Genomic DNA, 13618 nt, shown 5'->3' with positions numbered 1-13618 from the left:
AGTAGTGTTTGCCCACTCAATTTGAAATGGGAATAATGTATAATGGGCTAATTAAATTTTCTTTTTAATTTATCTGTATACCCTAAAGAGGAAGGACAGGTTGATTTTTAAATAATCGTGGATTTTGTCAGTTTATTTGTTTCATATATATGGCAACTTTTGTTAAGTTTGTTCAAGAATATCTGTGCTTAAACTCACCATATATGTGCTTTATCCTTCATACCTGGTGATGAGTGATGATACATTTGTAAAGTCCTATTTACTTTTCTGTAATATAGAGTTTTTAATAGTGTAGTGGTCATGATCTCAGTAAAAATGACTTTTTAAAAAGATTATTTTACATTTTATAAAATGACCTATGGCTTATCTGAATATTGAATAAATAGTGCCTGAGATGATAAGTGATATATTTTAAATGTCGTTATAGAAATGCCACTGATAAGTTAGCTGCTTTTATGCAGTCATTGATTGCTTTTGAGAATTTTAGTGCTGAAACCTAGTACACACTCCTCCTCACTGCCTTCCCTGTCCTTCAGAGGAGGGTGTAGGATGTTAGAAAAGAATAGCAGAGAATATATAGAAGAAAAAGTAGGAACAAGCACAGAGTCATTGAGAATAAGTCATGCCAAACTGATATAATTCTTTGTTTTATTGGAATAATCCTACTTTTGTAAGTTAGAAGAATGCTATCGTATTTGTTAATTTTAGGAGGTTTTTCATGGAGTTTCACGGAATATACTTAGTAGTAATATGAAGAAGTATAATCAAGTTGAGTTTTGAGTATTTGAAATATCCCACCTAAATGAAATTGAAAAAAATGGATATATTGAACTTAGGACACTGACTATCAAATATTTTCCTGACTTTACTCATATTTGTAACATATTCCACGTTAATAATACCTTTTGTTTTACTTAGTGATGGAGTGGAAGTTATTGGTTATTTCTTTATTGGAAAAAGCCCTATGACCTAGAGATCTTGATGTTATCTTCTCTCTGTCATTGGGAATCACCAAAGATAGTTATCTTGTGGTAGGCTGAAGTTTTTATGTACTATGTCCTATTTTAGTCAGAACTTTAGTCAGTGACTTAAGTCAAGACATAGAAGCCGTGCCTATCACTTTTTTTTGATGATAAAATTAAAATCACAATGACAATTTTGATCAGAGTCTAATCAAAGCAAATAGCTGAATTTTAAAAGCAGTAAATATAAACTGTTGTGCTTAGATTCAAAGAACAAACACAATAATGCAAATAAACTGAGAGATGGTTTAATAGTCTACTTACAGATTTTTTTAAATTGATGGTAAGCTCAGTATGAAATGAAACTATGGTTGCCTTTGAAAACAATAACAAATACTGACCAATATTTTAAAGTAGACAACATCTAGAGTATTGTGTTTTTAAAAATGGAACAAGTAAAAAAAAATCCACTATATTGAAAAAGTATCTATGAGTAAAGCTTAAATCTTAACATGCTCAGGGGTTTTAAAATAGAAAGTATAAAGAATCAAGCTTTAAAAAATATGGTGGGCATAGTATAGTTTTAGGAGCTGATTTCCAATACTATTTTTTCTTTTAATATTCTAGGAAATAGAATGGATGCATGACTCTCAGAAAGAATATAACTGCAGAGATTTTCCTCAGTGAAAAACTGTGGTTTTAATCAAATTTTCAACAGCAGTCTGCCCCATTATAATCATGAATATCATACTCTTTCATCATTCTGTGTAAAGAATTTAATTATGACTCCTCCATACCATCACACTCAATTATCATGAACTTGTATATGTAGGTGTCTTGCCAATGACATCCCCGGAGAAGGTGAGAATAGCAGAGCAAATAGTGGAATTAATAGTCCTATAGGAATACTAGTCTAAATATTATATAATTCAGATTAATCCTTATAAGGAATGAAGGGTATTTTTATTAATAATTTAAAGAAATTGATTAAACTTAAAATATGTTCATGAAAAAGGATTGTAATTGTAAAAAAAAAATTTATTTTTTGGTAGATATTTGTTCAGTCCAATCAAGGTGAAGAAGAAACAACAAGAATTTCATATTTTACTTTTATTGGTACTCCAGTCCAGGCAACAAATATGAATGACTTCAAACGAGTAAGTGTGTTTAAGTGATATTTAGGTGAAATAAAAATATAATTTTAAGGAATAATTTCATATATTTCAATAGTCATACTTTTTTTTAACCCTTAAGATCCAAAATCGTATCATGTTACGAAATTTTATGAAGTTAAACTAGAACAGTAAATTCTAATCACACTTTTAGATATCCAACTAAAAAGAGTCTTTAATAAAAATGATGTCTTAACTGACATATGAGAGTACTTGAAAAATAGAATTAAAACCTTTCCATGAACTTTTCGAAGTACCCTCATAGTGTTTAATAATGACGAATATCTAAATAAGAGGGTAAAAATAATAGTTTGGTTATAGAAAGTAGTTAGGAATAATGGAAAAATAGATGAAAGTTTAATCATTATTTGAAAGTAGTGATATTTTAAGAACTTGGCTGATATTAAGATTTTGATGCTCATTGTTCCTGATGAAAACATTTAAAATGATTTGAATATTTTATTTAAAAAGAATAGACTAAGTTTTAATACACTGGCATGCTAACTTTCCAAACCATGTCTGTGTTGAAAGAGCATATTTCAGCAGTAAATTCACAGTGAGCAGGTGGGTTTTCTCATATATTTTTATCTTTCTCTCTCTATATATACATTTCTACATGTATATGTGTGTATGCATGCTGATATATACATATATATATTTTATTTTTTTGGTAAAGGACACAATCCTAAGGTTTGCAAAGAATTTATAGGGTACGTAGGATCTTTAGGAATAAAGACTAATAATCCCTTTTGTGTATTACTGGAACAACTTCTGATTGGTAACAGTTCCATAAGGGTGACTGTTAAGTACACAACCACAGATAACAGAAGTGCCACTGAGAACTTTGAGTACAAAAACCCCAGTTGCTATACAGTTGGCCCTCCATACATGTGGATTCCACATCCATGGGTTCAGCCAGCCATGGATCAAAAATATTCAGAAAAAAATTCCACGTAGTTCCAAAAAGCAAAACTTGAATTTGCTGCAGGCTGAGTCTTACTGTTGAATCCATGCAAATGAAGTGATGTGTAGGCATTGTATTCGGTATTACAAGTACTCTAGAGATGATTTGAAGTTTACAGGAGGAGGTGTGTAGGTTACATACAAATACTGTGCTGTTTTATCAAAGGGACTTGACCATCCTCAGATTTTGTTTTCCGAGGAGGAGGGAGAGGGGAATTAATCACCTAAGGATACTGAGGGACAACTGTATTAAGTTTAAATATGTGGCAGCATAGGAGACATAGGTATCACAGTATTTCTGATGGGCTGCATCTGGCGGGCAGTCTAGAACTTGAGGTAATTAAAGGAGAGGAAGAGTTTCCCTAGGGCCACCAATTCCTAGAGGAAGAGCCTCTCAACGGACCCGTCTGGGGAATTGGAGCTATCGAACATTCTGAGAACGCTTACTGTTTTTGGTGGTATCTACAGATCTGATTTTAATTAAATTGCAGAAAAATTATTAAATTGCATAACAATGGATGAACTTATAAAATTGTATGTTCTTTTTACAAAATTGAAAACTTTGACAATAGCTATTTTAACTGGTCGTTTTTCAATACTATCTTCCTGTCTCACAGCATAATTAACTTTTGGGAGCTGCAGGAGTAATTTTGTACTTAGATCTGTCATGTCTACACATGTATGACTTATGTGTAATGACAGGTCAAAAGAAGCAGAGATTAAATATCTACATTTTTATGAAATGAAATACATTTTACTGAGAAAATGTGTGAGCAACAAAGATGTTTTGGCTGCTTTGCTGATTTGCTGATTTGAATTAAATGCCATTGGACTTGGCTTTAATTATGTTTTGCATAGTTTGTTATTAGCTTAGTTCTTTCATAATATCTTACTATAGGTCTTACTGTTTCCTTATACTATTAATTTGGTTGTAGTTTCCTGTTTCTAACCTTGTCTCATGCTGTTTGGTTTCCATTTTTTCTGTAAGTAACAAACGTTCCGTTTTGTCCATCTTCTTACCAGCCTGCCATTCAGTTATTGTTTTTCTAATATACATTAATAATTTTTCACCTAAGTATCTGTCTCTACCTCATTGTTTTTAACACCCCTCAGACCACTTCTAGCCTAGTCTTTTCTCTTTTTTGACTGCCTTCTTCTGGGCTGTCTTCAGGATAGCAAAGGTGTTAAAAACTTTTCTTGCTTGAGAGTGTTTGTGTTCGTTTCTTAACAGCTATTTCTTCCTTTAAGTTTTTTTTTTTTTTTTTTTTTTTGGTCTTAGGACTGCTTTATTTTATTTTGTTTTATTTCATTTTTTTTTAAAAGATGACTGGTAAGGGGATCTTAACCCTTGACTTGGTGTTGTCAGCACCACCCTCTCCCAGTGAGCAACCGGCCATCCCTATATGGGATCCAAACCCGGGGCCTTGGTGTTATCAGCACCGCACTCTCCTGAGTGAGCCACGGGCCAGCCCAGGACTGATTTATATTATTAAATATGATTGAGGACCAAAAAGAACTTTTGTTTATGGGGGCTCTATTTATTCTTTACCATACTGGAAGTTAAAACTGTGAAACTTTAAAAATATTCATTTACAAGTAGTAGATCCATTACAAGTTAACATAAATTATGTTTTTAATTAAAAATAAGCACAGTTTCTAAAAGAAAAACTAGGTTAGTAAGGAGAGCCTTGTTTTATAATTTTTAAAATTTCTTTACTGTCTAGCCTGATGAGAGTCCTCTCATTCTCATATCTACTTCTGCATTCAGTCAATTGTGATATCACATTTCTTGTAGCCTCTGGAAAACTCCACTGTACACTTGTGAGAGAATGAGAGTTAAAGGCAAATAATTTAGCATTATCATGAAAATAGTTTTGACCTCGCAGACTACCTGAAAAGAAGGATTTCAAGGATTCTAGGCCAGACCACACTTTAACTGCTATGAGAATAATTTGAATACTGTAATGGACTTTCTTGTCATTGTTCTGTGCTTCTTAGCCCCTTGCTTTTAATGTTTGATAAATTATAAGTGGTTGAATGATTTTCTTATATATATTAATATTGCATTCCATTTCCTTGTAATAGTTTCTGAAGAGATTTGTTCTGCTTGTAGTCATTCATTGTCTTGTAGGGTTATTTCTCAAAACTAAATTAATCTTTTATTATTTTTATATTATGCAAAGCAATAGCTTCAATGTAGTAAAAAATTAGACGATTTATGTTTAACTGAAATTGGCCAGTTTGGTCCTTGTATAGATAGAGTTGCTTATGAAAAATTATAAGAGTCTGGTTTCTAATAAAAGAAATAAGAAATGTGTGATATGGTACTTTTTGTCCGTAGAGTACTATGTTAGTGCGGTGATGATCCCTGTCTACACATGACCTTATACTCATGTAGGATAATACACAAACATATGGAAAGTTAACCAAAATTAACCAAAGCTTAGTTCAAGGGTCTCTTCCTCTACAAAGTATTTTCAAACTTTCCCAACCAACCCAGTGACATTTCCTTCTTTTCAACAATGACTGGGAAAATATGAAAATACTTTGTGGAGAAAGAGGGCCTTGAACTAAGTTTTTTTTTTTTTTTTTTTTTTTAAAGATGACTGGTAAGGGGATCTCAACCCTTGACTTGGTGTTGTTAGCACCATGCTCACCCATTGGACTAACCAGCCATCCCTATATGGGATCCGAACCCATGGCCTTGGTATTATCAGCACCACACTCTGCCGAGTGAGCCACAGGCTGGCCCTGAACTAAGTTCTTGAGCATAGAATTCGGATAGAGGAAAAGATAGAAATGGGCACCCTAGGAAGAGTGGAAAAGTAGAGACTTGGATATGAAAGTAGGAAGGTACAGGATTCAAGGACAAGTCAAGTTTTGTACTTCTTTGTTTTTACTGGTTCAGTCAGCCTGGATTTGAAAGGGATTAACATTTTATAGGCATAGGGAGGAAAGTTTTGATAACCTTTTAATGTATTGAAGTGATCTATATTAATTGGTTTAATCAATGATAAAGTAGATTCAGCGTTTAGCATTTTTGGTTTACATTTTTATGTTGCGTGAGTTGTTTCTAGATCATTTTAGTTTTCAGAATGTCACTGACCTTCTTATATCACTAAGATGACAGAAGCTAAGGTAATGCTGATGAACCCTGGATGGGGATAGAATTCTTACATCACTTTGCATGCTGTTACAGCTGTGTAAAGTTATATTTTTAAGATTTGATACCCTAAAATATACCTTCTACTTGTCTGTTTTTGTCTCTTGTAGCCATCATGCACAGATTATAATATATACTTTGGCTATTTGTTGTTTTAAATGGATTCTTTGTGTTGCAGCATGAAAAGCTTGCCATGTTAATTGGAAGTGTATTTTTTCTTTGCTAAAAAGATGTTCTTCACATGGATTGCTTTATGTGTGTAAAAGTGAGAAAATTGTAGGGGCTTCTGCTTCGTAGGGAATGATGTGCGTGTGAAAAGCAGAGCAAATTTGTATCACTGTAATGAAAATAGACTTTTCTAAACTGGCCATTCTCCGTATCAGCTACTTTTGTAACATTTCTGTCTGTTTATTTTTCAGCTTTTTTAATCCAACTCAAATGAACTAAAAACAGAAGATGTTTTAAAATGAAGTAATATAAAGATTGACCTTGTCTCACTCTACTCCCCTCCTTGCTTCTCTGCTCATCTAGCACCTGTCTGCTCTCACCCTTCCTGTGTTCTCGCCATTGTTGGTGCAAGATTTCTACAGCTTCTGTCATCTGGATCAGCCTTCTTATTACCTAGATTTCCTCAACCATCTCTCTCTTCAAATCTCATCCTACTCATGTTTCTCAATTGGCCTTTTATTTTGTTTTGGGCTTGCAACTAGGTGCTTTAATTTCATTACCATACCATGTTGCTCACCAGACTTTATATCATTATTTTTTTACTTTCTACTGTTTCATATTTAATTTTGTACTACATTTTGAGAAGTAATATTGCAGTTAAACCTAAATTGTTAAAAATGCTTTCAGGTTTAACTAGTTGTTGGATAGTGTTTTAATCAATTTTATTTTTTAGGAGCAATGGAATCATTTTAGAAATTAAACAATTTAATTAAGTACTTTTATACCGATACTGGTATAATATGTTGATTAGGTTTTAGTTGAGGAGCGTGGGCTTTGTTTTCTCATTGGAATGTTAGCCCCAAAGTCTTTCTGATGATTGATAGTAGGCGTATCCTTCTCTTTGGCCTACCCAGGTGAGCTCGAGGCCAGTTGAAGGACTTAAGGACTGAATGGTAGTCTGGGTTAAAATATTAACATAGAAGATCAATGGACTCTTTACTGAATAAATATCTTTGAGACCTAATTTTGATGTACCTAAGTGTTTGTTTTTTCTGAGGTGTAATATAAAGAGCTTTACATTTGGGGTGAGAATCCATATTGGAATGCTAAATTTCTTCTTTTTTACAGAGAATACACATTGGCAAGTTGAAAGTTATCAACCTGTGAAACAGTATGCAGATTTGTGTCTTCTACTGTGTCACATCTGCTAAAATTTTAATTTTGAACAGTTGTTTTTGTTTTCTTTTGCTTAATCTAATAGCTCTGTGTTTTGTGTTTCCTAAGTAATATAATTAATGATCAATAATGCTTTCAGTGTTATTGGCTTAAATTCATCTGTAATACAAATTGTGCTACTTCTCCTTCCTTCTAGTGGTTCTTTTTTTTTTTTTTTTTTGCCAGCCTGCCAATACAGGGATCCAAATGTATCCAAACTTCTAGTGTTTCTTAAAACCTGAATTTCTTACTTTTAATCCACATTTTTTTTTAATGAAACTGCCTTTTTATCATCTTTCTGACTTGTTGGGCTCTCTAACATGATTTCTTTGGACCAGAGAGGAGTTCCTTTGAAGTAATAAAAAGTGGTTTTCCTTAGACTGGGGGAAAAAAGCATTCCTAACAATGTGTGAGTAGGAATTTAGTGGAAAGAGTTTTTAAATCTCTCATTAATGACATTGACCCAGCTATGTTCTGTTTTAGACCAAACCCTTATGAATTTTGCTTGGTACAAACCCTACCATTTGGAATAGAATCAATTTAAAATACTAAAATTACATTTATAATTTACATAGATACCTTCTTCCCCCCAAAAATCTTTTTCTACACACACATTCAATATCTTCTGCTGTGAGAATACATTATCTAATGATTAATTTAGGTGTGAAGTAAATTACTCAGTTACAACATAGTTTTAGAACCCTCCCACAGAAAATTTGTTTTCTATAATTATTGGTAGAAACCAAGTTTGTTCTTTACATTTTTATGCTGCCACATTTATAGCAATCAGGACATTTTTAAAAACTCCAAGAGCGGATTTTTCTAATCATTGACAGAAACATTTATTTTTTTTCATTTTTATAGTACATTTGTAGCAAGCAGGGTTTAAAAAAAAGAAATCAGGAAAAATTAGTCAGTTTTAATCTGTTTTCACTGCATGTCTGCATATTGAGGGAAAAGTCTAGAAACCTGTCATCTTGGGCATGAAGACATGAGTTTAGCATATTCTTTTAATTCCAGATTATTTTGTGATCAACATTTGATTTTTAATTGCCTAAAAATAGTATGTTTTACTCATAAAGCATCATGTTTTTTATTAACTTCTCTAAACTGTCAACCTTATTTTGAAAACCGCATTACTTTTTCTTAAAATAGTGTAGAAAACCAAAAATAGCCTGCATGTGTTTTGTTTTTAATTCCTTATGGCTGGCGGGGAGGGGTGGATGGTCACAGTTTGCTTCAGCAATGAAAGTACACTGCATGCCAAAAAAGGTTCAAGGATAAAATTAATGCCAGGTTTTTAAAATGATTACCATATTAGTATTTTTGAAAATAACTGATGTATCTAAATGTAAATAAGATGTACATACAGTTATTTTTGTTTTTCTAGGTAGTTGGCAAAAAAGGAGAAAGCCACTAAGGTACAAAAGACACTGGAAGACCATATTGCAATCAGATCTACAGCTCCTGGATAATTGCTTGATTCTCGCCAGAGACTGTCAATGTTTCATTCATTGCCATTACCAATAAATCATTGCTTTTGTTCAGACAGTATCAGTAGTGTTTCTCTTGTAATCTTGATACATGCAGTTGTAAATAAAAGTCACTACTTTTGCCAAGCTTAATTTTTGTCATCCTAAATAAGTATTTTTGCTTTTCATTTATTTGAAAATTGGCCAGCTTCTGATTTTAGAAGAGACTTAAGTGTCTGGTAACATATTGATAGAAAGCCAATTTCTCTCTTTAGAGGAGCAAAACTGTCTTAGGGAATTAAGGGATGTGTGTGAATATGCACACACACACACAGTGATTTTGATAAGTGGATTTGGAACAGCTAACCCCATGTTCAAGTGTGTACTGACTCTGATTTTTATTAAAGGACATTTGGGTATCTGGGCTATAGAAATTACTCACATTATAGACTACCAGAAATAAACAGGTTTAATGAGATTTAACTACTATTTCCTTAAATTTAGTTAATGGATTCACAAATTCTCATACCAAGATTTTAATCCTTTCTACATAAACTTTAAAATTTGAGTCAGCTGTTTTCTTTACTAATAAAGGAATGTTGAAATCAGACAATTGGAAAAAATATAGTATAATGAATTCGTGAAAAATAGGAGTTGTTATCTTTAACCAAGTATTTATTATCTGAACTACCAAAACATGCAGTGTAATATGCAGAGAACATGACTGAAGGTTGAAAATGAGTTGACCAAATGTATATGTTTAAAACGCTGGCAAAACACCTGTTCTTTACTGTGCTTTTTTTTTTTTAATCTTAAAATTGTAATCTAGAAAGTATTGGTAAATTTAATTTTTAAATTTCTGAGTATTTTTAAAATTCAATATTTTAAAAGAGAACATAAGACTGTATAAATTGTGATTCAGTTAATAAATTTCAAGGGCATTCTTGTCTAGGGATGCAGTAGACATACTGTTTGCCTTCGGGAGACTAGTGTATTTATACATGTTTATGAAAAAATTCTGCAGAAATTTTAGTGTTGAAATAGTCATTTTCTGAAACCCGAGTATCATTAGGTGATGTTTAATTCATTTGTATGTGAGCACATTAACTGGTCTGTGGTGATGTCTATATCTAATGTATTTCACAGTTGTGTTGCCTTGGGTCAAGTGGAGGCAGAAGAGCAAGAAATAAAAGTTTATAACACTCCTTATAGACCATCTCAGATTAATCACGTCTGAAATTAAGGATAAGATTGATATCAAGGGTTTTGTTTTACACCTTTGTACACGTAACGTTTTTGGGTAATTGTTAAAGTGCCTCATCTTAAGTACTGCTGACCTCATCCTATTTATACTTGACAATTTGAAAACCCAGTGAAAGTAATTTCATATTTGTAAAGGATTGGGCATCAGGTTTATATTGTTTATGTGACTTTTCTATAACTCGGTTGCAATATACAAACATTCCATAATTATTCAAATTGTAAATAGTGAAAAATGGATGTTTATAGGTACCTGTAACATGTTTCACTTATGGGAAATTTTACTATTATAAATAAAAATGCGTAATTGGCATTATTTAAAATATCAAGCTGAAATGCTGATGTTTTCTCCTAAAACAGTATATAAATATGTATATATAAAACATATATAACTGAATTTTCTAGATGAATAAGAATAGCTTTTGAAAAAAAATGTAACCCTAGTTGTTTTAACCGAAACCATCCATTATGTACCACTTTCTAGAAAACTAATATTAGGTTTATTGTTTGTTTTGTCAGACATAGGAAAAAACAAATCTTCCCCACAATTTACATGTTTTCTTATATTTCACATCAAGATGCATATCTGATGAGAAATGAAATACCCTGTCCAAAACAGAAACAAAAGTAAGGTATTGTGGTACAAAGTCTTGTCAGCTTAAGGCTGAGGGCAAGAGTAGTGCAGGCTACCACACTCTTGTGCCAAGGGTAGGTCTTCATAATCCGTTTTGGCCCTCTTGGCCATTAAGCCCCAAATTGTCTGCCAAGCTTAATACTGTGTTGAAAGCAGCCACTTAACAATCTATTAGAGTTGGCCTGTGGAGTAAAACCTGTTTGCCATACTTATCTTAATGTTTAAAGATGTATACAGTGTTTTTTGCAGTGCTTACCAGTATGCTATTAATGTATGTTTGGCCTCAGCATTTTATTTATGGCTGCCATTAATGCACTTGATATAGGGGACTTTTTAATTAATTAATTAATTTTTATTTTTTTAACATACAACAGTTCAGGTCTTTCCATGTTTCTCTTAAAGTCTAAAGAATAAAGTTTAAGAGTTGAGTAAATTAGTTACACCCTCTCCTTTGTAAGCTGTAACAAATGAAATTTAGGGCTTACCCAGGTTGCTTATTTTGATAATTTATACAGTTCAGTTTGGTAGGTTAATTATTGTATAGGTATATATTTCTTTTGGAATTGGTCATTTCTAATCTTAGATTTTTTTTTTTTTAAAGAAAAGTAAAAGAATGCATTCACTGAACTGCTAAAGGAAAACTTTAGAGGAATACTGTGTTTAGCTTTCACACCTCGTTGTTAGATGTGTTGTGCATTTTACAAAGTTTTCCAATCATTGACATTATGTGTGCTTTATAATATGGCATGTTTGGTCTGTAAATAAATTTTAAAATACTGACTTTTATTCCCCAATTGAGCCCATGTTGTTTAGGGAAGAATTTTGATGTCACTTTAAGCATGTTTTAAAATTCAAGTTTTATTTTTAGATCAATAAGTTTTTTTATATGCCCAGCACTACAAGAATAAGTGGAGATTTTATAGGCTAATAAGATCACTTTTACACTTTGTGGCCCATGTAAAATTATTAATTAGGGAATATGTAACTGTATTAGATAACTTTATAAAATAAAGAGATAACTTTAGAATTTGGATATGCTACTAAAATTGTGCACAGCTTGGATAATATTAAAATCTTAGGATGTGTATCCTTAAAATTGCTGGAGTATTTCTCCTCCCTCTACACTTGCTGTACTTCTCTATGGGAAGAGGAAGTTAATTTATTTGGGAATTCTGGTAAGTTGAACAGGCCAGGCTTAGTTCTGAAAACATAGTCTGTTGGATTTTACTTGGACATGCATTTAGAGGTACTAGCTCGTTATGCTACCTAGCAGCAAGGTCTTTGAAGTTTGAATCCATGCTCCTCTACTGTTAACTGTGTCATCTTGAGCAAGTAACATCCATTGGAGCTTGAATTTCCTCTTGTGTAAAAATACCTCTTGGGCTTGTTATCTAGATTGAATGTGCTTTGCTTTGTATCTGGAAAAAGTATAAGTACTTACCTTCTGCACCCTGCCCTCCTGTCCTACTGCCACTGCTTTTTAGGCCATCATTTCTTGCTTGGCATAGTGCAATAGCCTCTTAATTGTCTCCTTCTGATCTGGCTCATCTAAGGCATCCTCCCCATAGCTGCTAGTTATCTTTCCTTTATGAGGTCTTCATAATGTGATCCCTTCCTCTCCAGATCTGTCCCTGCTTTTCTCCTGTGTGCTGTACCATACTAGCATACTAATTACCAGAATGAACCCTGATGTCTTATGCCTTTCCCTGACCTAATGTCCATCTGACAAATTCCTACTTATCTACAAAGTTCAGGCCAAGCAAAATTGATAAGAGGGAACACTCATAACAATTGTGTATGCCTCCTCTGCTGCCATAGCATCCTGCAATTATTTCATCCTATTTATTAAACTATTAAACTATTAATTAGTTTATAATAATAAACTAATTATTTCTAGTCTTACTTGCCTTACTAGAGAATGAATGGTAATACAAGGGTTTCATCCATGATACCAAGTGTATCAGTCCGTTTCTGTTACTTATAACAGAATACTTGAAATGGGGTAGTTTGTAAAGAAATATTTATTGCCTACAGTTTTGGAGGCTGAGAAGTCTAAAGTCCAGGGAACACATCTGGTGAGGGCCTTGTTCTTGGTGGTGGTTCTATAGTGAGGGGAAGAGAGAGAGAGAGCTTCTCATGCTCTCTTTTCAAAGTCATCAGAACCATGCCCATGACCACCATTAAATGATCAGTGGATTAATTCATTCCCTAGGGCATGGTCCTCACAAAGTAATCATTTTGACTTCCCACCCTCTTAACGCTGTCACAGGATTAAGCCTCAGTGAGCTTTGGGGGGCATCCAATCCACAGCATTCCACCCTTGGCCCCTCAAAACATGTCTTTTTCGCATAAAATAAATTCATTTTGGCCCAAAGTCTTAACTTGTTTCAACTCAAATGTCCAAAATCTCATCTGAGACTAAAGGCAAAACTTTCAACTGTGAAATCAAACAAGTTATCTACTTCCAAGCTACAGTGCAGGAACAAACATAGCATACATATTCCCATTCAAAAAGGGAGAAATAGGCCAAAAGAATTGGGTAATAGGTCCTAAGGAGGTCTGAAACCCAGCAAGGCAGGCATTAAATTTTTAAAGCTGGCAAATCATGT

General features: G+C 33.1%; 1 protein-coding gene across 3 annotated transcripts in view; it reads left to right on the top strand.

Moving 5' to 3' along the window:
• Nucleotides 1-10326, top strand: part of TXNL1 (thioredoxin like 1) — a 32263-nt gene extending 21937 nt beyond the window's left edge. The window contains exons 7-9 of one of the 3 annotated variants that reach the window (XM_063076857.1): nt 2015-2119; nt 7557-7599; nt 9034-10326. In XM_063076857.1, coding sequence (XP_062932927.1) covers nt 2015-2119; nt 7557-7595 — 144 coding nt within the window. In that variant the 3' untranslated portion in view covers nt 7596-7599; nt 9034-10326. Of the gene's footprint in view, nt 1-2014; nt 2120-6679; nt 7453-7556; nt 7600-9033 lie in introns of those variants that run through there. The other 2 variants (XM_063076858.1, XM_063076859.1) reach the window with 2 other exon arrangements.
• Nucleotides 10327-13618: the final 3292 nt, after the last annotated feature.

The sequence above is a fragment of the Cynocephalus volans genome, chromosome 13, assembly GCF_027409185.1.
Source record: "Cynocephalus volans isolate mCynVol1 chromosome 13, mCynVol1.pri, whole genome shotgun sequence".
NCBI classification, from domain to species: domain Eukaryota; kingdom Metazoa; phylum Chordata; class Mammalia; order Dermoptera; family Cynocephalidae; genus Cynocephalus; species Cynocephalus volans.
The sequence above is the reverse complement of the archived record's forward strand: the minus strand, read 5'-3'. Positions and strand labels throughout refer to the sequence as shown.